Source organism: Ixodes scapularis, unplaced genomic scaffold, assembly GCF_016920785.2.
Source record: "Ixodes scapularis isolate PalLabHiFi unplaced genomic scaffold, ASM1692078v2 PGA_scaffold0__279_contigs__length_252992795, whole genome shotgun sequence".
NCBI lineage: Eukaryota > Metazoa > Arthropoda > Arachnida > Ixodida > Ixodidae > Ixodes > Ixodes scapularis.
The window spans coordinates 34,729,210-34,756,291 of NW_024609835.1; the positions used below are offsets into that span (position 1 = coordinate 34,729,210).

General features: G+C 47.0%; 1 protein-coding gene across 1 annotated transcript in view; it reads right to left on the bottom strand.

The window, feature by feature from the left end:
• The window catches only part of LOC8030900 (doublesex- and mab-3-related transcription factor 1Y), an 83,986-nt gene that overhangs the window by 3,990 nt on the left and 52,914 nt on the right, over positions 1-27,082 (bottom strand). Inside the window, exon 3 of the mRNA XM_002403405.5 lies at positions 7,088-7,569. Coding sequence (XP_002403449.3) covers positions 7,097-7,569 — 473 coding nt within the window. The 3' untranslated portion in view covers positions 7,088-7,096. The remainder of the gene's footprint in view (positions 1-7,087; positions 7,570-27,082) is intronic.

Sequence of the window (27,082 nt, forward strand, 5' to 3'; positions counted from 1 at the left end):
TGAAGACAGCAATATGCAAGTGAAATGCAAGCTATGTCTCCCCAAAGACGAAGATGCTCTCCAAGTGCAAAGCTTGAAATTACAATATCCGGAATCACCTGAATGTATGTTTGAATTTTCATTCTTTCTTTCAGCTCTACATGTACAATTGTTTAATGTTACCTCAAATCACTCGCATTCCAGACAACTCCCCTGTGTATTTATTTCGCTCTAACTGCAATGAAGATAAAGAACCTAATGAGTTTAGTATTGCATTTGGCCATTGTACTGCTTTCTGTCAGGGTGAACCGAAATTATGCGGTGGTGTCTTCCTGAGGAAACAAGAACGGATATCCGACGAGCAGTTCGAGAATCAGCTTCTGTTACGTGCTAATAAACCATTCCGTTAAACCAGATTTGCGGAACTGTATAACTTTGTTTGTCACTGACGTCGATACAAATAACACAATGCGCAAGTATCTTCAAAAGTGATTAAATTACATTTCTCAGTATTCCTCAAGATACATTACAGTGAAAGTAATTTGGGTTGTATTTCAAATACCTCATGAAGCAGGTATTTAGTAATTTATCTTAAATACTTTTGTGGAGTATTTTGTTTAACGCTGCTTTAAAGTGCGTCCTGTAACACGGAAAATGGTACGCTGAGTCACAGTGGCGTTGCACCTTTGTCCGCGTGCTTTCTCATGATGTGCGTAGATTTAGCTTCTCGTCTTGAGATGAGGCGCCGCTTTCTCGTTCCGGCTTACGTTGTCCAAAACCGCAGAACAATATCTCGACGCCTCAATCAAAAGAATGCAGGTTGACCCCCTTACTGATGTTGTCTGACGCCACTTAATTTTATGGGGACCCCACAAACAGCTTGTAACGTAAGAATCCCGAACATCTGTCGCTGGAACGAGAGACCGTGAAATTACGAGAGGTTCTGGCTCGTACGTATTCTATCCGCGACGCGCAACGCCTGGCGAAAATTTATGCGCGAGAGCGGGTGATCGAGACGGCTGGTATTAGACCCCCGCGACGTTCCGCTGAGTCAGACTCCGTTGAACTTTTGTCGCGTGGTTAGAAACGGCTGCACGATTCGGGCAGCATCTTTTTTTCCGTCTTTTTTTTTTTTTCCCGACCAGTGTTTTTAAGGTTTCGATGACACGAGTCAACTTGGCAGTAAAAGAGCTATCTAGACTAGAGCCTTAATATACCATACGCTAAACAAACAAAAAAAAAGAAAAAGAGAAGCGTCATCTAATGTTACTTTTGATCAATGATCCAGCCTCCGCCATACCGGGGGTTCCCGTACCGACAGTTTCGCCCGAGAGATGATGGTCCCGGCCAAGTTGGAGTTCCAGATCCAAAAATATGATCACGTGCTGCCGGTCTATTCCGAACCCTCCGCGGAGAGTCTTCGATAAAGACCGTTCGCTTGCCTGGATTGCCCAAATTATTGCTTCGCTGACGAGTCTCGTGACCTCGTTGCTGATAATTCCTTTTCCACAATCTTGCGGCCGCTATTACTTTCCGCCTTGCACAGAAATGGAACTGAGCTGAAATCAGATTCACCTCGCTCAAAAAAGAAATATGAAAAAGACCCTCCAACATGGTGGGTCCGAATGACACGATGATGAAAGCTGACAGTAGTTTTGCACATGGTCTATACCTTTCATGTATTACAATACATGCTACATTTCTTTTTTGTCATGTTTCTGTTTAGATCTAAAGAAATGCATTCTGTGATCAGCTAGGAGCCGCGTTACCGAAGCAGCTTACCAGAAGAAAATTGGTCCCGCAAGGAATGATATCAAACGTGTACACTCACACAAGAAGGGTATACGACGTCCCGTCTCTGTGTAAATTAAACAGGAGGCAGCGCGAAAGGAAAAGAAATCTATGGTCGTCAGACGTGTAACGTCTCTGCAATATTAGTGTTACATGTGCCGTCAAGATATTGGATCGAATTTCGCTTTACGTCAGAATTGTCCCCTCCCTTTATAAAGTCGTCCAATTATTCTGATATTACACAATAAACCTTCTGACAGATTGTTAAAGCATGAAGGAGCATGCACCGAGTGTGGTTACACGCGCTGTACATGCAGCGTCTGCAGCATTAACTGCTCTGAAGTAAAGACCTACAAACAAAAGGAACTTTGCACGTGCGTTCGTCAGCGCTTTATTTTGGCTGTTTATGCTTCAAATCCCTTACACTAATAAAGCAAATGCCCACAGTGCATGTACCTACATTCCCACAATTCTTCGTGTTTGGTTAATGTAATAAAAAAAAATCTGAAAAAACAACAACAACAGTACAGTGGAGAGAAAACTTGCCTTTCTCTTCACTCGCTGAATGCGTTAGGATGCGCGACGTCGGCGTCCGGCGTTAGTTTAGCGTTCGGTATCGAACAGTGCAGTGGAGACAAGGACAACTAGCCTGCAGGCTTCTTATAGTCACTGACAAGGCTAGAACGCCAGGGAGGAGCGTACTCGTGGAAATGGCGCGTGCTGGTGGAGTTACGGTGAGAGCACAATTACGTAAATGACGAGGGCGAAGAGCTGACTTATTTTCATTTGATTTGAGTTGTCCCGCCTCGGGCGCGAGCTCGCTACCTTCGACGGCGCTTCAACGTCTCGTGCACCTCGAGCGCAGTCAAAGCATGGCAGAAAACACGGAGCTGAACGCTGGAGTCCCAGCGCTCGAAAGACACGCCTCGCCGTTCTCATTCTGTCAGCGACTATAGCTGCCGGTTCTTCGGAGCACGGGGACACGCACAAAGACGCTCGTCCCCTCTCGTGCGCTTCTTGAGCCGCGCAGTTGCACTTCTCATGCTTCGTACAAAAACGCGGTGTTCGTAGCAGACATCATGACAGAACTATCTGTGAACACGCCTCAAGCATCTCCGAAGCATGTCTTCTTCAGACATTTGTATACTTCGAAGAAGTCCCTAGACAGTTTTTGTACGACCAGTGTTACAGGAGCGCCACACAATGTGAACGCACGACAATGTGAACGCAACAGTTTCCTCCGGCGTCCGCTGACTCCTTCGTCGGTGACCGACTGAAGGCAATCTCCCCTTGTCTGATTTACAGCTCCTCGGTCGGAGAGGTCGTCTGGAACGGGACGACCTTGCCCTGACCTTGGCAGAGGCCAGATGGCTGGCTGCGAAGACCGACGAAACCGCGGAGTGCGCGGGGATTTTCTACGCGGCAAACAGGTTTGCCCCCCAGGAGCCACCCGAGGAGGCATGCAAAGAAAGGGGAGCCGCCCGGAGATGATTTCACCCCTGAGAGCCGGGCTAGAACGTAGCTGCAGCTCCTTTTACGACCTCACCCTTGTCCGTTTGCCCCATCGGTCACGGAAGGAGCACGCTGGTTACATCCACGAGATCTCGCAACCGGCTCGTATGATAGCGGGCCTGGCTCCATCCCCGCCCCCGCCCGTTTCGATCTGGACGAGCATTCGACCGGCGTGCGTTCGTGTATTCCTACTGCGTGATGGACGTTAAAGGGGTCGTGCAACGATATTGAATAGGAATGCTTCTCGCTTTACACAGGCTTACTGACCGAGAAGCTTTATTTTGTCGTCCCGTAATTTCAAGGATAAGAGCGGACGTTGTCGTTTTGTGTCTTCCTCGCACAACCTGACGACGAAGTTGTGGGGATGGGTGATCAGTGGGCCGAGTGGTGTTAGGGCACCGCAGCTCGGAGCGCGTGGAGTCAAAGCTCGCGCTACGGAACCCAAGCATCCTGGGTTCAATCCCCTCCCCTGCCCGTTTGGATTTGAATGAGCATCGTACTGGCGTGCGGCCGTGTGTCAGTACCAGAGGTCGGCATTTCTGGTATAACTCGCTCGCAGCTAGCTCAAAATAAAAAGTTAAAAACCTACTCACCCTCACGGCCCTACTCACCTTCAAGTCCTCAACCATGAACTCACCGAACTCACGCCCCGCATCGAACTCATGAACTCACCGATCTCACCTTCCTCACCGAACTCATGAACTCACGCCCCTGAACGAACTCACTGACCTAAATAACTCACGCCCCCCACCAAACTCATAAGCTCACCAAACTCACCAACCTCACAAACTCACGACCCTCACCGAACTAGTGAACTCACCCAACTCACGAACCCACGCCCCTCACCGAACTCAAGAACTGACGTCCCTTACCGAACTTATGTACTCACGCCCCCGACCGAACTTATGTACTCACTCCCCTGACCGAACTCATAAACTCACCGACCTCACAAACTCACGCCCCTTACCGAACTCACAACCCCACGTCCCTCACCAAACTCAGGACCTGACGCCCTTGACCGAACTCATAAACTCATCAAACTCATGAACTCACCAACCCCACGACCCCCGCCGAACTAATGAACTCACTGAACAAATGCCCCTCACCGAGCTCATGAACTCACGTCCCTCACCGAACTCATGTACTCACGTCCCTGACCGAACTCATGAACTTACCGACCTCACAAACTCACGCCCCTCACCGGATCCGCAAACCCGCGTCTCTCATCAAACTCAGAACCTGACGGCCTTGACCGAACTCATAAACCCAGCAACCTCACAAACTCACGCCCCTGGCCGAATTAATGAACTAACCGAACTCACGAGCCCACGCCCCTCACCAAACTCCTCAAGTGACGCCCCTCACCAAACTCATGAACTCACGCCCCTGACCGAACTTATGAGCTCCCTGACCTCACAAACTCGTGCCCCTTACCAGACTCAGAAACCTATGTCCCTCACCGAACTCAGGACCTGGTGCCCTGGAGCGAACTCATAAACTCACCAAACTCATGTACTCACTAGCCTCACGACCCTCGCCGAACTAATGAAATCACCAAACTCACGAACCCACGCCCCTCACCGAAGTCATGCCCCCACCGAACTCATGAACTCACCGACCTCACAAACTCACGCCCCTCTCCAGACTCACAAACCCACGTTCCTCACCGAACTCAAGACCTGACGGCTTTGACCGAACTCATAAACTCATGAACTAGCCGACCTCACAAACTTATGCCCCTCACCAGACTAACAAACCCACATCCCTCACCGAACTCAGGACCTGGCGGCCTTGACCGAACTCATAAACTCACCAACCTCACGAACTCACGACCCACACCGAACTACTCACCGAACTCACGAACCCACGCCCCTCACTGAACTCATACCTCCGACCTAACTCATTAACTCACCGTCCTTACAAACTCACGCCCCTCACTGGACTCATGACCTGACGCCCCTCACCAAACTTATTGACTCACGCCCCTGACCGAACTCATGAACTCACCGTCCTTACAACCTCACGCTCCTTACCAGACTCACAAACCCACGTCCCTTACCGAACTCATGAATTGACGCCCCTCACCAAACTCATGAACTGACGCCCCTGACCGAACTCATTAACTCACCGTCCTCACAACCTCACGCCCCTCACCGGACTCACAAACCCACGACTCTCACCGAACTCAGGACCTGATGCCCTTGACTGAACTCACAAACTCACCAACCTCACGACCCTCGCCGAACTAATGAACTTGCCAAACTCACGAACCCATGGCCTTTACCGAACTCATGAACTCACGCCCCTGACCGAACTCATGAACTCACCGACCTCACAAACTCACGCCCCTTTCCAGACTCACAAACCCACGTCCCTCACCGAACTCATCGAACTCAGGACCTGACGGCTTTGACCGAGCTCATAAACTCACCAAACTCATGAACTCACCAACCTCAAACTCACAGCCCTCGCCACACTAATGAACTCACAAAACTCACGAACCCACGCCCCTCACAGAACTCATGAACTAGCCGATCTCACAAACTCACGCCCCTCACCAGACTCACATCCCTCACCGAACTCAGGACCTCATGGCCTTGACCAAACTCATAAACTCACCAACCTCACAAACTCACGACCCTCACCGAACTACTCACCGAACTCACGAACCCACGGTCCTCACCGAACTCATGAACTCACCGTCCTCACTAACTCACGCCCCTCACCGGACTCACAAACCCACGTACCTCACAGAATTCATTGAACTCAGGACCTTACGGCCTTGACCGAACTCATAAACTCACCGAACCCATGAATACACCAACCTCACAAACTCACGGCCCTCGCCAAGCTAATGAACTCACCGAACTCATGAACTGACGCCCCTCACCGAACTCATGCCTCTGACCGAACTCATGGACTCACCGTCCTCACGAACTCACGCCCCCCACTGGACTCACAAACCCACGTCCCTCAGCGAATTCAGGACCTGACGCCCTTGACCGAACTCATAACTCACCAAACGCATGAACTCACCAACCTCACAAACTCACGACCCTGGCCGAAAAAATGAACTCAACAAGTTCATGAACTGACGCCCATCACAGAACTCATACCTCTGACTGGACTTATGAACTCACCGTCCTCACAAACTCACGCCCCTCACCAGACTCACAAACCCACGTCCTTCACCGAACCCATCGAACTCAGGACCTGGTGCCCTTGACCGAACTCATAAACTTAGCAAACTCATGAAATCACCAACCTCACAAACTCACGGCCCTCGCCGAACTAATGAACGCACGCCCCTGACCGAACTCATGAACACGTGAGCTCACCGACCTCATAAACTCACGCCCCTAACCAAACTCATGAACTCACCGAACTCACGCCCGTCACTCAACCTCAAGTTTATGAGGTTTCGAAGTTTACAAACTCCCTCAGCCTCACCTCAGGCCAGATCGGTGAGGGTGAGTGAGTGCACTCATGAGTGAGTTTCGCCGAGGTACGTTCTCTACTGCGTGGCGCACGGTCCCATTGTTCGTACGTCCTAGAAAAAGATGCGGTACTCGCTGCAGGCATAATGACATCTGCGGACAGGCCTCAGGCATGTTTGAAGCATGTGTGCTTCGAACACGTCTGCAGACAGTTTGTATGACCAATGTGACCGTTCTACAAGCAAGAAACACGCCTCAGTTTTCGCAGACCGTCTTTTGTAAGATGTATTAACGGTGTGATCGCGGCTTCAAGGCGTAACGCCGTCACATTGGGTGGTCCTACTCAGTCCACTCCGACCGATGCTCACCGACGGACTTCAGGAGTGGCTCGTCACCGTGACGTCCACGTACTCGTCTCCACCCTGCGAGTAGTCGATGGCCACGGGACTGGGAACCACGCTGCCGCTCGTCGAAGGAGACGTCGTGCCGTACACGACCTGCGGCGCGGCGACGGGAACTGGCACGGGCGCCGCGGGGAGCGTTGCCCTTCCGGGCACCGCCGAGCCCAGGCCCATCGGGGCCGGGGGTCCGCCGGGCAGCACGTACGACTGCGAGCCCGGAGGGGGCCCCATGTGCAGGGCGAAGTGCCCCAGGGACCGGTGCGGGTCCGGGTAGGCGGCCGCGGCCGCGTACGCGGGCAGGGGAAAGGACGGGAACACCGGCGGTCCAGGGAGCGGAGGGCCCGGGGGAGGGACGCCCACCAGTCGTAGGTGGTGGCTCGGGTGCAGACGGGGCAGCGTCGTGTTCCAGAAGGACTCCGCCAGGTGGGGCCGGTGCGATGGCGACGACACTGCGAGTCGGGGAGCACATGAGACAATCGGACGTCACTCCACTGGAAATAACGCTCCTCTGAAACGGAACATTTAACGACTGTTGAAACGAGGTGTCCAGCTTCGTATTTAGAGAAATATGTCCTACTGATGCGAGACCCGTCCAGCGTAGGGTGCCTTAGTAATACAGTGACTTCTGTTTCATTCTGTTTACATGTTACGCATACTCATTAGGCCGATTCATAGATACACCTCAGCGCTAAATCCACACTAGAAACAGCGCTGATGCAGTGCTCACTTGTGTGAAACTTGGCACTGATGCAAAGCTGTACCAGTGCTTTGTCACTAATATATCGCAAAGTCACCGCTGCCTTATATCGAATTTGGGTGGTCAGTCGACGGCAACTTATTTTGCCGGAAAACCGGCAATAGTGTTCGCGTGGTCAGTTCTCGGCCAGCGCGCACCGTTCGGGTGGTGGTTCTCCGGCAAGCACCGGCAACTTTCCGGCACTTTTCCCGCCTGAGCCCCAAGCGGCCGGGCGAGCAGGCGCAAGACTGTATCCGGTGTCGTCACTTCCGAAATGGGAGAGAAGGTCAGTGAGAAAAATGAATGAAAGAACGAAACTGATCTGAAGTCCCTTCAGCAGCCACAACTCGAGTTCATCCAAGCCGTTGGGACACGGGTGACGGATGCGACAGCCCCTCGCTAGCGCTGTCGCGCGGGCTAGAGGCGAAGTAAACTGCCACCGACTGGCGTTTCGTGTTCGGGTGCTGAGGGTCACGTGGTGTGCCCCGGCGCGTTTCTGGTTGACGGTTCCGCCGCCTCGGTCTCGCCGGCGATTGACCACCCGAATTCACCCTTAGAAGGGTCAGCATTGTTTTCTCTGACTAATAGCGCTAAGGTAGTGTGGCGGAACATGGGTGTGAACAGCCTTTAATGTTTCCCGCAGTGCTGACAAAACACGTTAGGAAGTGGAACAAAGTGAATTATATAATGTATGGCAAAATATTACGATTAACCGTGCTAGCCTCCCTGTTTACGCTTTGAAAAGGCATGATGGCCTTTTATCACATGACCCGGTGTAATAATTGTAAGTAGCTCAACAAAAGACAACAAAAAAGTTGGCATGCTTTCTAAAATAATATATATATATTTTTAAATAACCCTGTACATCCTTGTGTGTGTGTGTGTGTGTGTGTGTGTGTGTGTGTTTGTGTGTGTGTGTGTGTTTTAATAAACCTTTGACCACTTGACGGGGAGGAATAAAGCCCAGCTTTTTATTATTACTTCGAGACGATTTATAAATAACTGATTTCCTGCTATATTTATCTCACTATGGCAGCCGAACACTCTCACCACATGCATAATCAATAATGGTTATTGATTTTCATATTTGTTCAAGATATTATATAACTGACCCATGTGGATAGACATAAAGGTGAGTGAGCCCTTAAAGACGCTCCTTAATCGTTCGATTTTTTCTTTCTCCGTTTTTAATTTTTGGAGCGCTGGGTAATACCTTAGTTTAGGAGGCACCCTTAACCGCAGCTAAATGTGACTGAGGTCATACTCAACTGCGGTAAGGGTTCCCGAAGGGCATCTTAAACCGTACTTACGCTTAAATATAGTCAGAAGTTACTGTCAACTATACCCTAGTCGCACACGGGCAGCCTTAACCGGTGATAACTGCAGCTGGGTGGTTTCAAAAGAACTCGGTATAACTAAATTTTTAATAAAAACAAAATCGTTTTGATTGGATTTTAATAATGAAAGGAGGCGCCAAGACGAAAAATGGCGTTTTTTCCCTCCTCTATGGGCCTGTGAGGTACTGGGAATGGCTAAATAGATTTATTAATTCGTGCAAACTTTGACTGTGTTTGGTTTCTTGAAAAAAAAAAAAAAAACTATAATAAAGTAGAAAAAAAAAGGGGGGGGGGGAGCGTACCATTCCCGGCTAGGTGCCAGGTTTTAATCCTCCGCTACTCTACGTCACGGGATCCCGATACTTCGGGGGAGGCCTGTACACCGTGGCTCGTAACCTCGAAATTATGGGTGTCATAAAAGCGCGGAAGCACGGCGGCGACCTTGAGAGACCTTTCTCTCATTCCCTCGCAGTGTCGCCACTCGCCATCGGTCGGAAAGGAGAAAACAGGAGGACGGCCGTTGGGACGGTAAAGAAAGATGGCTGTCGAAAAAGAAGCGAAACAAAAAACAAAAAAACCATCATGGCGGCCGTGCTTTCGACGGTATGCCGGCGTAGGTGCCTCTCCCTGAACAGAGGGCAGTCCCGGTCCGCAATGCGACGGTAATTAGTCCTCTTCCCCCGGGTACGTAGGGCTTAGGCTCTCTAATGACGCTCGAGCGTTCGATGCAGGTTTCCTTATCTCAGTTTCACCGTCAACGACGAACGGCAGCGGATGCTACGAGCCACCGAAGCCAGTCCAATGCCGTCTGAGCGTCATGTGACCTTCGAAAGGGCCACGTGGTGCGTTCACCACGTGACTACGCACGTGGTGAACGCACCACGTGCGTAGTCACGTGGTGCGTTCACAGCGCCAGATAGGCCGGAATGGCTCGTAGCGTCCGTTGCAGTCCACCCTAAGGTGAACCGGAGTATATCTCCGTCACGAAGAAAATGATAGTGGAATAAATTATCTGTTTCAGAGAGTAACCCAACAAAGTTTGGGTACATGTGGTGCGCAAGGGTTTCACGTATGTAACGGAACAACTTAATCACGACCGCGTGCTATAACGGAATGGAAAGGTAGCCCGATCTTCGTTCTCTGCTCGGTTGCTTGCCGGCATTCAAGATGTCCCCTTACGCTCAGTCTAGATCAAAGACGTTGGTGAACTAGATTGTGTGTTGTTTTAGTTTTTCTAGCCCTTTCAAATCGTTTTTTTTTTTTTTTTTTGTTCTTTTTTGGCATGATTTCGGGGTTTTGTGTTCCGACTGAACAAGACCCGTGTGTATGCGTTGCTCTCGACAATGCGCGGGTCGTTTTCGAGAATGGGCGGGTGAGGATCCCGTCAGACTGTTTCGTGCTTCGAACACAAGGGGCTGTCGATGCCGCCCACGTACCATCATTTCTTTTCGAGTTCAGTTGGTCTCATGGAAGACGTCTCAGTCCGCCTTGATAAACACTCGGGGCTCGTGTTTGGATGTTTTCGCGCGGACCAAAACGTGATAATTACAAACGCCGAAGTTAGCGCTAAATGGTATTGCCACGTTAGCGCGGCTCTGACGTCAAGTCGCTCCGGTGGCACTGCCGTCGCCACGGCGCAGGCGCAGGCTCTTGGCATCACGTGATCGAGTTGGGTTTCTGCGCCCGCGCAATGGCCACACCCAGGGATGGGCAAAATACATGCAAATATGTATCAAAATACAAATACAAAATACTTCGTCAAAAATGTATTTAATTACAAATCTAATTACATTTCCAAAAAAGCATTTAAGTACAAGATACAAATACAACCAATTGTATTTGGTCTCCTCCAAATACTTCTCCAAATACATTCCTCAAAATTTGCGTCAGCGACTTCAGGGCACCTGCAACGGGTTTCTACAGTATCTCATTTTAATTTTGCATCGCATACTCGGGAGTTGGTGTGCGAGGCTCTAGTAACGTAATAGAAATATAATCACAAAAAAAAAAATGTAATCAGCTTGGACGTAATAGGTCAAAAAAGTGCAGAGCTTCAAGCAGCTTTTTTTGTCGATTACATTTTGGTATAGAGCAACAAAGAACCGAGACGACCAAGACGCGCAGCACTAGCTAGAGAATTTTTTATAGTTGCAACTCGCACCAGACACGAAAATCTGGACGACCTGCGCATTTAGAATGTTTCAGGCAAAAATATAGATGGAAATCAGGCTGGAAAGCATCACAAGTTGTCACAGGCACTTATTTAGCCAGTCTGCCTGTGAACGTCGATTTCGTCACTATTCTTGCCTTGGACTAGCACCGTAATCACAAAGTCACTAAACGCTAGTGCTTGATTGAGGGACACTGCATCCGGTGCAGAACGTAGTTTTCTTCCTGCTCTGGACACGTCTTAGGATGAGCAAAATGAGTCGTGACAATAAATTTGAGGGATGTATTTTCACCCACAAAATTGTATTTAATTACAATTGTATTTCAAATACCCACGTTTTAGTATTTAAATACACACGTCAAATACATTACCCAATTTGTTATTAAATACAAATACAAAATACACAAAGTATTTGAAATACGTATTTCAAATACTTGTATTTAAAATACTGCCCATCCCTGGCCACACCATAGTGTCGGCAACCGCGGACTGGTTTGTGAACGGCGCGTTGGCCAATGGGGGTCGCCACCGCTCGACAAATATGGCGGCGGCGTGTGGACGCAAGCGAGCTTCCAGAGAGGCTTAGCCTTCTTCGGGGAAGCGTCGCGGCGGATAAACGCTATTCTAAAACTCTTTCGCGTAGTGTGCGCTAACGGAAGCGCTAAATTTAGGGCTAACGTACGCTAAAATTGCGTACCTTGTTCTAAAACTCCCCAATCCCTAGCTCACGCCGTTGCATTATGTGGTGTTCAGAGCGACCTTTGCAACACCGTGAAACGGTGCCAACGACTAGTCACCGGTACGTGTATATCGGTTTTCTCACGAAGTAAACGGGCTCCTGATTTGCCTTTTTTCAAGCGCGTCGTAAACGGCCCTTCGATAACCGGACGCAGGCGGCGGTGGCTTCTTTTCTGACTCCACACGTTGCCTTAGCCTACGCGGTATAGAGAGGAGGTGGCTCGATGCTTAGGTAAGCAAGCGCCACTAAATTTCACACGTGCACCTATAGCAGCTCGAAGACTTGCTTACACCCCTATCGGAACCGGCCATCTTCGTGCAAAAAGTTCAAGCCCAACACGTGGCTCTGATCTTCGTGTGTGCCATCGGAACGGGCCATCTTCGTGTGTTCTTCTGCGTGTAATAGACCGATCTCAGCGTTCGGCGCATGCGTGATGCCGCCATAACTTCAGTTCATGGGAGGCAGACGGCCGTGCACGCGAGGGCTCGTGCCGTCTCGTGCTCCACACAAGCAGAGCTCCAGCAAGGTTGTTGCGCGTGTAGAAAGACTAAAGATCCTCCGATGCATTGCGGCAGCGGTGGCGTATGTCAAACTGACTGGTAAGATCTGTCTATTACTGTTAAATGCCGCCATTTCTAGCTCGCACGCGGCGGTTGTGTTAGCAGCCAAAGCTCTCGTTTACCGCCAATATCGCTGCAGCCATCGTGTCGCCGCCCTCCGGGGTGGTCGTCATGATACGTCGCGTAAAGGCCCCATTCGCGCATTTTACTCCTCGTGACACAGAGTTCGCTGCTCGGCTTACTGTTGTGAGCTGTCTTACCTTACACAGCGAAAGCGAATGTCACGGCCAAAAGAGCGAGACGTTCAAATAGGGCCAGAGCCCCGAATTTGTTCCACGGGTTTGCTCCGTGAAGATATTCCAATACGCCCCTGAAACACGGTCCACGGGGCTTCCCCTTTGGGCGAAACTTGAGGAGTGTGATGAACGTTTGATGGCGTCGGTTTAACCTTTAAAAAGACCGGCATGACACCAAAGACGTCGCCATATTCTCGGTCGCAACGCGAGTTGTTCCTATACGTATATAGATCCTCCCACTGCAACACGAATTGATGGGATCGGGTTAGAATCAAAACGGGCTAGCAACTCCAGCAGCTCGGAGGCGTTTGAAGCGGCAGCAGCCAATCAAGAACGCAATATGTTTGACGTGAGCCCCTGTACGGTGGTGATGCTGACGTCTTCCACACAAGCGTGATCGGATATTCACTAATAGTAGACGCGGCTCTGCGGGCCTCCACAGTACGTGCTGCTGCCTTTTTATTCTGTTGTGCCACGGCTCCCCTGAGCCAAAAAAGATAATTATTTGAACCGTTCAAACACCAAAGTAGTAGAGAGTTTTAGAGAACCGTTTTTTCCACATCCAATACGGTACCACCGGTACGCACTGCGCGTGTGCGAGTCTTCTGCTTTAGCACATGCGCAGTGCGTAACGCAGGGCCCATCCCGCCAAACGGTTCCCCAAAAACTATATATTGACAGTTTCTCGGAAAACTCAAAATGTAGGTTTCCCTTATTGAATTAAGGAGAACTTATTGACTCGTGCGACCGAAAGAAGAGGCCCCGGTGTTGTATTTGATTCAAACCGGAGGTTAGGTGTTCACGTGGGCAAAATGGTTTACGCATTTTTACGAGTGCTTGGCCTTCTGTGTTTCCTGACTAGAGAATTCAACGACCCATGCACGTTTTTAACCCTTCACTGGGCCGCCCGCAGCTAGACTATGCGTGGGTGGTGTGGAACGGAATCTGTAAAACCAATTCACTTAGAATTGAACGGGTACGGCGCAAATTCGTCTCAATTTTTAAGTATCGCTATTTGGCTAGGGATGAGCAAACCTTGGATTATGAAACCATTTTGGAACGCGTTAGATTACCCGACCTACACCGACATAGAGAGAAAGCGTATTTGGTATTTTTGTTTAAAACCCTTCACGGTCGAATTGAGTTCTCAAGTCTCTTATCTGAAGTGCATGTTAGGATTTGTAGACTATAACTACAAGACTTAATTTGCCTTTTTATACTTCTAGAGAACTTAGCCATTTGTGCCCAATTCCTAGGTTATATAACTATTACAACGGCTACGCTGAAAAACTGGACCCATTTGACTCCAGCCGAAAGAATCTCTACCACTCAATCAAGAACATGTTCTAATTAAGCAGAGCTGAGGGGCACTCAGATGTTACAGTGGATCGCACACGAATTTCCATCCTTTCTGGCGACTTTGTGGACACATTGCTTAACTCTTGAAGCTCATGTAGCTGACATGTTATTATCAGAATTTTGAATGATTACAAATGGTATGAAGGCTAGATGACCACTAATATTTGCAAGGAACTTTTGTCAGTTAACACTTTCTTTTTTATTCACACTGCGTAATGTATTCTCCAGACAATATGAGTACATTCATCATCACGGTCACCAAGGTATGAACTTCCAACATAAATATTTCACGACTAATTTTATGTGTCGGTGATTCTGATGTCTGTGTGTCTTTGTCAAGTTATAACTTTCATGTTTCATCTTGAAATGTGAGTGTACTCCTTGTATCTAAGTGTTTGAATATACGGTGTGCCTGCACCAGGACCGAACGGGTGTTCCTGCATACTTAATGAAATTGATTAATTGACCAATTATTATTATTATTGCTGCCTTGAAGAAGCACTAAGGTGAAGTTAGAGATCATCTTTTTTTGTGTCGCGAACTCAATCAACGCACCTTAAGCATCCTATAAAACCCAAAATTACCATCACACGTAGCACTTTTCGCCCTAAAAAAAAAAAAAAATTAAAGGGACACGTATTTATTTTTATTAACTTTTGCACGAAAAAAAATTCGGGGCCATTTTTACGTTGTTAGACGCAATTTAGGTCGAGGTCACGGCCCATTCTAAGTCCCGCCCGCAGATCAGTGGCCCCGCCCAATGCTACTGGATTGGCTTGGCCGCTCGGCCGAAAATGCTCGTAAGCCTATTATTGTCTCCCTTTTGAAACATCCGGTGCGTGTAGTCTGAAAATCCGACACCACCTTCTAGTCCTGCGAGCAGACGGGAGACAGCCACCGGTATCGTCTGCTATTCCATCGCCGTCTATCGTCGTCTGCAATGCCCTGACGCGGACATGAAAACTGCACGTCGGCGTCCGTTTTCGCCTTCGTCCGTATGCTATTCCGCCCCCGTCTAAAAACTACCGAAATGCTCGCAAGGCGCGACAATGAAGGCGGCGTTCTAACGTTCCATCATGCAGGAGCCACGGTCTAATGCCAGTGTCTGTCAGCGTCTGTCGATATGCGTCGGAAAACGACCGGGAGGACTAAAAAAGTCAACAACAAAAACATTGACTTTTTCCAGCTTTTTCTTTTTGTGCGAGTTTTTTGTGTTTTTTCTTTGCATTGCATCCGCCAGCAAGGTCCAGCGAAACGCGACCTAAATTTTTTCGCTTTGGAAGGCCAGGTGCACTGAAAAACTTAAAGGGATACTTCAACGAAATTTGAAATATACCCGTCGTGTTCAAAAATAGGTTGAATATGATCCACAATATCCGTAAATCACAATCGCACGTTGGTATTTTGAGCCTGGTAACTGTAATTTTCGTTTAAACCGCCCACTCTGGCAAGCGCTCGGAGAGCAGCCAGCGGAGAGCACGTGACATTCAACGCAATCGTGACGTAGTTCGTCTCGGGACGAGCAAAGCTGCGGCGAGGCCACGGGCGAGGCTCACGTCGAGAGGATAGCCTAGTCTAGGATGCCTACATGTTTCCGCAGCGGAGCGGCGGAAACATGTAGGCACCCTATAGCCTAATCGTTCCAGCCACCGAAGCGGCAGCTTTTGTACGAATTTTGAGTGACGGGTTAATTTTCTATAATCTTGTAGAGAGACAACAGCGACTTCTGGGACAGACAAAAAAGATTCTCGGGGAGAAAGGAGTACCTCCTTCCACCTCTTTTCTCGTGGTGGCCGGAGGCGAGAGAAACGTCGTCACTAGCTGCCAAGGTTCCTAGACGGTCATTACAAAAGAGACGGTAGCGACATCCACCAGGTGCTCTTTGCTAATCGTTTAATTCGTTTTAAAATTCCTCTTCGTGTCTTTGTTAACAGGATATTGGTGTGTCCGATGTGATACTGCTCCTTTGAAAACATGTAAACCAAAATATAAGCGCCGAAATTTCGTTGTAGTATCCCTCTAAGAGCAACTTGCCTTTCGAAACGAAACGACGGGAATATACCTAGACATACTTGATGCGAGCCGAACGCTCGATTGTCTCCAGCCAAACGGTTCGTAAATTCTTAACTTGTGTGGGTACCTTCTCGGTATTGAAACCGTGATCGCAATCGCAACGGTCGCACAATTGGCAGAGCAGCGGGGCCGCTTTTACGGGAACCAACATCTTTCATGAGCATCAACGCGGCCAAAGAGACAGATCAAGCCTGATGAGGCAACAAAGTTGAAGTGGGACGCTAGGCTGGGGTTAGTCGCGCTACGAACCGCAAGCACCCGCAAAGTTCTTCCGAAGGCGCGTACTTGCGACAGCTATTTGCGGCAAACTAGGTCGTTTGAGAACATCTTCCTCTAAACACCTCAGCGAACGCAGACGGCTCGCACTCATAAAAATACAAGCCGAACGAGCTGTAGGCTCGTTGCTCGCCGCAAAACGCCGGCAGCCATGTTTGTTATCGTTTGAAACCGAAGCGGAAATGGAATCTCGGGATATTTTTGAAGAGAATAATGAGTCTATCTAGATTAGTTGTATAAAAATATTGTCGATTAAATACTATTACAGCACGGAGATACAATTTTACAACCAACATTTGATACGTCAATCATCTTTCCAACCAATAAAACCCCAGAAGAGGTGCTTAGTTTTGTAAGCATTGGGCGGGGCCTAGAGCAAGGCTATCCCCACCTAAATTGCTTCCAACGGAGTAAAAATTGCAAAAAAAAAAATGTTTTCCAAGGAAAATTCACACAAAAGTGTCCCATCTAAACACTGAAATTTTTTTTTCCGCGATAAAACACTGCGAAACGCCCCTTTTTCTGAAATGTCTCAGAAAATGGGTCATGTTGCGGTGTTTGGTCGCATTTTTAAAAGCGAAGAGAGTCACGTGTGATTGTAATTCTGGGTTTTATAAGATGCTTAGGGTGCGTAGATTAAATTCGTGCCACAAGAAGACCATCTCGAATTTCACCGCAGGCTGCGTTTACACTGGCGCTCGCAACCGCGTTCGCGGATGTGGTTCAGTCACCAGTGTAAATGCGACATTAGTGCCCCTTTAAGACGGGGTTTAACTTGGTTTCGTAAGCAGTGAATCGTTTTCCCGGGAAAATGAAAACAGATATCAGGTTTTGTTTTGAAAGTATCCAGCGGAAGTCTTAACAATACCTCCAGTACGTAATTATGCAAGAAAGAGGCAAAGATAAATGCACAGCTTAATAGCTAGATTTTCGGATAGTTCCGGTGACACATTTATTTTTGAAGTATCTGAGAAACGAACACTAGCTGTGTTATCCGAAACTTAACGAGGGGATCTTGAAAACAAGAACCCTTTCAAAAACATTTTATCCGATACTTAGTTACACAATGTTGGGAAAACGGTCGTGCACAGAGAGTTAAAAATACGGTTAAACGGAATACGATATTTTAAAATGAAACAATACCTCAACATTGTTAAACCCCGTGTTATTTTAGCCGGCTTCAGAAACACCATCATGGAGATGGTATCTTTTGTTTCGTGGTATTTCGTTATTTTATAATGAAACGCCACAGTACCCAAGCCAGCGATGGACGCCATGTCGGGATGCCGGTTTAGTTACATTCTCCTATGTTTGACGTTAGAGACTGTAACAGGTGGCAAATGACAGCAAGGATCTTTGCGGGGGGATAGAATAGGACGAACGTTAAAGACCAAATGCATGCTTAGGATTTACGAAACCACCAACCCCTTGAGGGCGCAACCATAAAGCCGCATAAAATAAGTCACACCTCTGAGTTACAATGCTTCAGCCAACGTTGGGAAGTACTTTAAGTACATTGTAAGTAGTACTCGAAGTAGGTTTAGGAAACTTGTACTTTCCTTAAAGTAGGCTTAGAAAACTTGTACTTTACCTGAAGTAGGTTTAGAAAGTTTTACACGGTGGGTGTAACAGCTTAAAAAAATTAGGACAATAAAAGGGATAGACACGACAGGTCAACAGCTGTACTCGCAACTGAAATGTTTTATTTGAAAAGGAAAAGAGGACACATACGTCAGTATTAAATAACCGCAGTGTGTAATCAAACTATACGCCATCCACAAGGCTCATGTCATCAAAATTGGTTCACTCGACCAAACCCATGCCAGTCATGGTCTGGCGCAAAAAGGACAGTTCCTTATCACATAAGGCCAACCGACGGCTCAATCACACATCTTTCTACGAGGCACGAAATATAGAAAGCCTTAATAATTCCGCCGGGCGGCCCCCCTCTCTCTATGCCTCCCTTCAACCGTCACTTCGTCAAAGGCCGGCTGACACGTGCAGTCTCTGCAATGCAAAAAGAGGCACTCGCTGAGGGCCACGGTGGGAGAGCTCCTCCCTTTCCATTGCAGAGACTGCACGTGTACAGCCGGCCTTTGACGAGGTGACGGTTGAAGGGAGACATGGAGAAAGGGCCACCCGCGAAATTATCGAGGTCTTTTTTTTTTTAATATTTTGTGCTTTGCAGAAAGATGCGTGAGTGAGCCGTCGGTTGCCTGATGTGATAAGGAGCTGTCCTTTTTGCGCCAGACCATGACCATGGTATGGGTTGCGTCGAGTGAACCTATTTTGATGACACGGGCCTTGTGGAGGGCGTATAGTTTGATTACACACTGTTGTTATTTAATACTGACGTATGTGTCCTCTTTTCCTTTTCAAATAAAACATTTCAGTTGCGAGTACAGCTGTTGCCCTGTCGTGTCTATCCCCCTTTTATCGTCCTAATTTTTTTAAGCTGTTACACCCACCGTGTAAAACTTTTACCAACTCGCCCAGTTCAACACCTTGTTAGGTTTAGAAAACCTGTGCTTGAAGTACATTCTCTGAGTGTGTACTTGTACTTACCTAAAGTTTTTTTTTTTTTTTCTTTTGATACTTTCTGAGGAAACAACAACTCCCGAATTCAAGGTACGAGTACATTCCCGAAATTTGCTCTTGGTAAATTTGTATCACAATATGACGCTTTGTCAACAAATAAGCAATGTTGGGTAAAGCACCTCTAAAACGTACTTGAAGTAAAGTACGAAGAAACTACAGGGGGGGGGGGGGGGGGGGGGGGGTTGGGCGCTTCTCTAGGTATCATTACCATTGTTTGTGACATCGCGGGTAGGACAGACCGCGCAGATTTTGGATACTTCGGCTCGTGAGCCCGCCTCATGTTCTGTTTAAGCAAAGCGCGGGAAAGCCTGTTTCACGCGCTGCGTTTATTTGGTGAAGTGATATTTGTAGTGGGAAATTTTACCAAAGCTTGAAAACGTGGCACGCGTAGTTATGCTAACAAACACTTTTGGCACTGAGGTGTCGAAGTGCTCGGATGGTGGTGAGCTGGCCTCTATACCATTACAAAAAACCTGGGTAATGAAAATAGAATATCCAGCGCTTGACCCGACAACACCTATCACGACGAGCAGGGTGTATTTTTTATTTATTATTATTATGATTCGGACAAGATAAAACTGAGAAAGTCATGTCTCATCAAATTGAAAATAAGAAAGCGAAATTCGAGAACCTCTCGCATGTGTGTAGTAAACACTTCAGTCAAAGCGACTCCGGGTGTCCTGTTCGTTCCAATCTGTTCTTCGAGTGCTGGTCTCTAGTCTCTTTTAAGTTGATTTTTTTTTTTAAATTTTGTAAACCAGTAAACTATTCAAAATAACAGGCAGGAAGAAGTGGTGGCTCGCTTCCGGAGTCGTTTCAACTAAACCCCTGCTTAAGACGCATTCACACACACACACACACAAAAAAAAAGAAAGAAGAAAGGTGCGTTTCGGTCGACGTCAACGCCGCCACCGAAAACAACAACAAGGCAGTCACACAGGACCTCTTGACGTCGGAGTCTTCTCGGGGAACCTATAACAGGTGGAACAACCTCCTAGCGATTCACACGCGGAATGGACAGACAACACGGACTCTCCTTGGCCAGGCTACGCTTTGAGGCATGAAAGTGCGTGCTCTCGTGCCTCGTGGAAAGGCCTCCAGCGTTTGGAATTGTCCACGGCATTGACAGCAACCTCTCACGCTCCGCAATACTCGGACTTCTGCGCTTGACAGTAAGCATCCGCAACGCCCGTCGCATCGGCAAGACCATTACGATTCGCCGTTGAGTTTGCTTCTCCCACACTTCCTGAGCACGTATGTCGGCCTCGTTCGACACGGCGTCGACTTGTATGTCAAAAACCCCATCCAATGCCACCGATACGTTTTGCTTGGCCATGTTGCGGATGTCTGTGAGCGATCGCTTACTTGCCTCCGATGCGCACAGCCTCACACAACTACGGAGTGCAAGGGTTCGAACACTTTTTTGCGTCAGCTGCAAGAAACCACATGAAACAACATCACAACAGTGCCCATTTTGGCAAGCTGAGCGCTGCGTGTGTCGCTATCGCTGCGAGAACAATGTGTCATTCGCTGAAGCACTAGCCCAAGTTGACAAACGTACGGCCGAGCACGCGGCTCCTCGAGCCAAAGCTACAACAGAGATGGTTGTCCCAACTGAAAAACCCCAACAAGACGTCATTATCGACGACGCCAGGCGGAACAACCTATTGGAGACAAACAAGACTCATTATCATCGCTTGTCGCCGAAGCCCCGCAGGCAATGGACACAGAGCTTCCACCTAAGGAAGCTAATGACCTTGTTTCTTCCGGCGAGAACAACGAGCGACAACGCTACAAAGAGCGTTGCAAAACAAGCCCCCATCGTCGTCTCTCTCAGTTCATGCCGGACCGTGTACTCCCGGCCACTCAAGCTCCTCTGAGTGTTGAACAGGAGACAATAACGTCACACTCAAATCCAAGTACCCTCATTTCCTCATTACGTAGCTTCGTACGCCAAAAGCTGGTCATAGCGCAAAACGTTCTCACGCTTCTACAGTATCCATGGGCTAACCAGCCCCTGCATTTTATCGCACTCATAGAGCCTACAATCAAAAGTTTTCTGCGATGAAATCTTTTACTATACTCAGTTTTATTCTTATGACCTCCTGATCATTTATTTTACAATGGAACGCCCGCAGCATCGCTTGTAGATTAGCAGAGTTGCAGTATTATCTTTCATCTCAGCCGGTACGTATACTCCGTGTCACTAAAACAGTGCACAACAGCCAAAGCTACAGGGGAGAGAGGGCACGCCAACCTGTCCCAGAGGAAGGAAAGGAGGTACTGAGAGAAAGGCTGGGATTCCCCCGTTCCTCCTATTCCTCCCCTTGAACAAGTCGGAACACACTCTTCCCCCTGTAGCTTCGACAGTACTACACGGTTTTAGTGAGACGAAGCATATACTTGCAATTTCGGAATGTCGCCTCGGACATGGTTCTCGAATTCAGCCGTATGTTCATTACCCCAGCGCGGCAGCCGCGCCTAACAGCTCGTCAAGGGCATCACTCTTTGTTCACTCTATAGAGTGTGCAGCAAGCTGCAGAGGATGTGACCCATCTATGTACAGAAACAGCTGAATTTGCGGCATGCACTGTAATATTGAGCTCCTTTAAGATGACTAATGTGTCTGTATATATCTATGTCCTTCTGGTCGCTTTGACGCGAAGTTAACGCACACCGTCTTCTCTGGGGTATTAAACGCACGGCGCCTCGGGGCACGGCTCTCTTAGATTAGATAAATCAACAGATTTGATTATTCTGAATGACTGCTCCTTCACATTTCTTTTTTATCATCGCGGAGAACCTACCGTGCTGGACCTTACTCTCGCCTGCCCAGATCTAGACGTGTACTTGTCGCTGGATGCGCATACATGTGGAAGCGATCCACCTTCCAATTTTTATGTTAAGTGGGCCGTGTCCCGCGTCGTCAATACGGTGTAAACAATTCGACGTATTTCATAAAATTTTCTGTTTTCTTGAGCCGTTCGCAGAGGATATACTAAAAGCTATTCATATATGTCACGTTCAATCCACATCTAAAATGTCTTTAAGGATATCCCAACCTTCTCCAGATTTGAAGCTTGTACGTTTACGTGCTATTCGTCACCGCACTCAGCGCCGTGTTCGCCAATCTAATAAGCCCCCTCCCCGATTGGGTAGACCGTCGTCCTGTTACGTCAGCTTTACGCCGGCATACTCGTGCACTTCGTCGTCGACTATTTCGTCAATTTTCCTCGTAATTAGCTTTATATACACCTAAGCCACTGAGAGGTATGAGCATTTGTTCAACACCTCGATATGTGTTCATCGCCCTCAGTCCTAAAACTGGCCTTGAATTATCACGACTTGATGATAATTTTGCAGTGGGCTTCATTGAACCCCAACGCCCTTCTGGATCTTCATACCCTCGATCACTGACTGGTCCTGCACGAAATTCGCAGAGCCTGGATCATCTTTTCACTATGTCGGAACTGGAAACGGCTCTTAGGCAAGGCAGGCGCCACAGTGCTCCTCAGTCTGATGACATTACTTATCAAGCACTGCGTAATTTGGGTGATAAGCCACGCATCGTCTTGCTAGAACACTTAAATTTGGCGTGGTCTACTGGTATTCTTCCGCAAGAGTGAAAGCATGCTGTAGTGACCCCCATTTTGAAACGAGACAAGCCTTAGTCGGAACTGTCATCGTACCGCCCAATATAATTTACCTCGTGTGCTGGAAAACTTCTGGAACGCTTGGTGCTTCCAGTGGTACCTTGACAATATTGAAGCGCTGCCATATGAACTCACGAGATTCAGAAGTGGGCGCTGCACAGCTGACTGTATCGCGAGCCTTACATCAGCGTTGGAGGACGCTCGTTCACGAGGAGACACTGTTGTGGCAGTGTTTCTTGATGTTGAACAAGCATATGACTCGGTTTCCCCCGACGTAATTTTTGCCTGCTTGAATCACCTTGGTATTACGGGAGGAATGCTGAAATATTTCCAAATATCTCTGAGCGGCAGGAGAATTAGTGTGTTCATGAGCAAGATTACAGGAGCCGTGCATTCACTATTGCGTGGGTTACCTCAAGGTAGCCTTGGTCCAGTACTATTTAACATCGTCATGACAATACCTTTATGCAGGCATAAATCACCACGCCCTAGTGGTATTATCATCTAATCAGGTGACATCTGTTTATGTGCTTCCCATTTTGAGCAATCCATTTTAGGTCCCTTTATGCAAACATGCCTCGCGCGTGTGGCAAGCATGCTAGAAGACCTTGGACTTGCCGTCTCAGCCTCAGCGCAACAAACAGCGGTGCTCGCTTGCTCCCGCCGCCCCTTCCGTCACGGATTTCCGCGGCTTACTTTGTGTGGGTCTTGAAGACCGCGCGTTCGCAACTATCACTACTTGGGTGTCAACCTTGATTCCCGACTCCCTACTATACGTGCACCGGGCGCTTAATCTTTCCCCCATTCTTTATGCCGCGCCATATTTGCCTCCCCCGCGATCTCTATAGGGATCAACTGGAACGATGGCACCGAGCTGGAATAGCAATGGCTCTTGGGTTTCCTTCGTATTCTCGAATCGAGGCAACATAAATTGAGGGTCGAGAAATGCCGGTAGCTCTACACGTTGTGAACCGTGCTCTTCAACATATCGTTTAACCCTCAAAGTCGAGCAGTGGTGTCTTGCTGTTCAATGACATGCAATAGCGTCATTTTTCGCAATATGGCAGCCACTGCACCTCTCTAGTTGAGGTTCTCGGCATCGTACCCTTTGACCCTTCTCCTCCAGTTGACTCCCCGTTGAGCAAACACCCGTTCCTAACCGGAAAAAGACGACACGTCACGTCCGGTCCCTCGCTGATTGGCTCAAGCGCGCGCATCGAGGTAAAAATTGGATCCAGAGTCGTCTCCCGGCGTAGTCATCCTCGACGCTCCATTTTTTTAATAAAAAAGAAATGCAAAAGAACTCACTTCTCGAGGAGCATTCTTCCGCTGCGTGAATGTGCCTTTATTCACCCTGTCGACGCGAAACGTGTGAAAAACCCTGCGGTCGAAGGCTGTGAAATCTACAGGTTTTCCCGCTGATTTTAGTCAAAATGGTTATCAATTTAATCGAAGCGCCACTCAATTTAATCCCAGCGCTACCCGATTAATTAAGGGTCGGTTAATTTAATCTGCAATATACACATGCACGCTTTTGAATTCAGTGGTTGTGTTTCGCTTACACTTTTGATAAATTCGAGTAATTATTTATACAAGTAGATTTTGTTGGGGAACCACTGATATATTGATCACTATTTCAATCACTTGGAGTTACTAGTCGCACGACTGACATGGAGATTCCTTATTGTTTATTCAGACAACTCCTGCAGCGCCTAGAACTCATTATTGCAGGGGGCGAATAATAACGAAAATAACGTATCGGCATTTGCAGCACGAACTATACATTCCTGTAAAGCGTTCCCAGTCCTTGACCGTCTTCACAAAAAATGAATTTTTGCAGAGCTCTGTCCTAGTACAGTGTTCACGTATCTTGTGCACATGATCATTACGTTAGGAAAAATAATTTGGGTTTAAGAGCTGTGATGAGCTATTAATACTAGTAGCTTCATGATAAATGTTGTATAAACATTCAACTGTAGATTTTTTCGCCGAAGATCCAATGACGCCCGTACTAGTGATTGTTTCATGTCAGTTACACGAGAAAAACGGTCGTACTGGCCCAGAACAAAGCGTGCCGCACGATTTGGTATTGTTTCCAAGCCATCAATGCGATTTTTTTTTTTTTTGAAGGGTCCCATACAGTGCATGCGTAATCAAGAAACGGCCTTACATAGGCAAGATATGCTTGTTCTTTTATTTTTTGTGCAGCGTTTTTTAGGTTTCTTTGGACAAAGCCGAGTGCGCAACCCTCCCTCATAATGACATCATCAATCTGCGAATCCAACGTGCGCTCGGATGACAAAATGACTCCTAGGTATTTTACTTTATTCTCATTCGCTACTAGCTCATTGCTTAAATAATACCGTGTGTCAAACTTATTGTTTTTTACGTATGAAGCTAACATGAACAGATTTCTTTACGTTAAGCTGCATCCCCCATTCACCGCACCAATGTTCTATTTGATCTAGGTCAGCCTGCAGTTGTCCGGAACCCTCCCCGTTCTTTATACGCGTATAGACAGCGCAATCATCTGCAAATAATCTCAGCTGGGAAGTTACATTGACATGAATATTGTTGATAAATATTAAGAATAACAATGGCCCCAGACCCGACCCCTGTGGTACTCTTTTGATAACCTCGAGTATTACTGGCGCACTCGACTTCTGAATTGACGTTTTGTTTACTCTTTTTCATTAATTCGACTTATAAATTGATACAGTTCAGATTATAAAAGTACAATTGCCAATTGTGATTTCCCTTTTTATTATCTCAGCTGGCATTATGATTACTCTTTTTATTATATTGAGTTACTATTTACCCAATTAACTTTAATTCGGCCTAATTGACATTTTGTCACCCACTTTATCACTTCCAGTTAGTAGACCATCAGTGCATCTATTATAAGCTCAATTCAAATTATTACCCTTTTGATTACTTGGAGTTACTTTTTATCCAGTTGACTTCAACACGGCCTAACTGGCATTGTGATGACCACTTTGATTACTTTGAGGTAATATTCAACCAACTGAATTATTACGAGCCCAATAGACATGATGATTCCTTTTTTGATCACTTCGAGTTACTTTTCACCCAATGAACATTTATCTGGCCTACGTGACATTCTGATTACTCTTGATTACTTAGAGGTAATATTCAACAAATTAATTTATTATAAGCCTAGTTGACTATATAATTACTCTTTTATTTACTTTAAGTTACAATAACCCAGTTGACTTTAATTTGGCCTATCTGACATGGTGATGGCCATTTTGATTACTCTGGTAATCCACTAATTGACATTTTGGTAACTCTCCTGATTATTTAGAGTTATTATGTCACCAGTTGGTCTATTATGAGCTCAAATCACTTTAGTATTACTCTTGAATACTTCTAGTTACTTTTGACACAACGTACCTTAATTTGGCCTACATTACATTTTGATGACTCTTTGATTACTTTGAGCTAATATTCAACCAACTTATTTATTAAAAGCCTAGTTGGCATTATGATTATTATTTTGATTACTTGAATTACTATAGACCCAATTAACTTTAATTCGGCCCAATATCCACCTTGGTGACTATTTTGATTACTTCGAGTTATACAACCAATTAATCTATTACGAGCGGAATTCACAGCAATGTTACTCTTTTAATTACTTCGAGTTACTTTTGACACGATTCACTTTAATGCGGCATACGTTACATTGTGTTGACTTTTTAAACATTTAGAAAGAGAAGACAGATAAGGGACGATAACAGGGCAAAGATTGCCCTGTCTGTATCGTTCCTTACGTGCCTCCACTTTCTGAATGTTTAAAAATCACCAACACGCTCAAATAGTACAAGTTTGTGTTGACTCTTGATTACTTTGTTCTAATAATAAACCAATTGATTCAGTATGAGGCTAGCTGACATTATGATTACTCTTTTTACTACATTGAGTTACTACTGACCCAGTACACATTTTGCGCATTTTTGTGATTCTATTGATTACTTCGATTTCAATTGAATACTTCGACTTCAATTGATCTATTATCAATTGATCCTCCAATTGATTTATTATGAGCTCAAATCACGTTATTATTACTCTTTTGATTGCTTCGAGTTACTGTTGGCCTAATTGACACTGTAATAACTTTATTTTCATCCAATATTCAACCAGT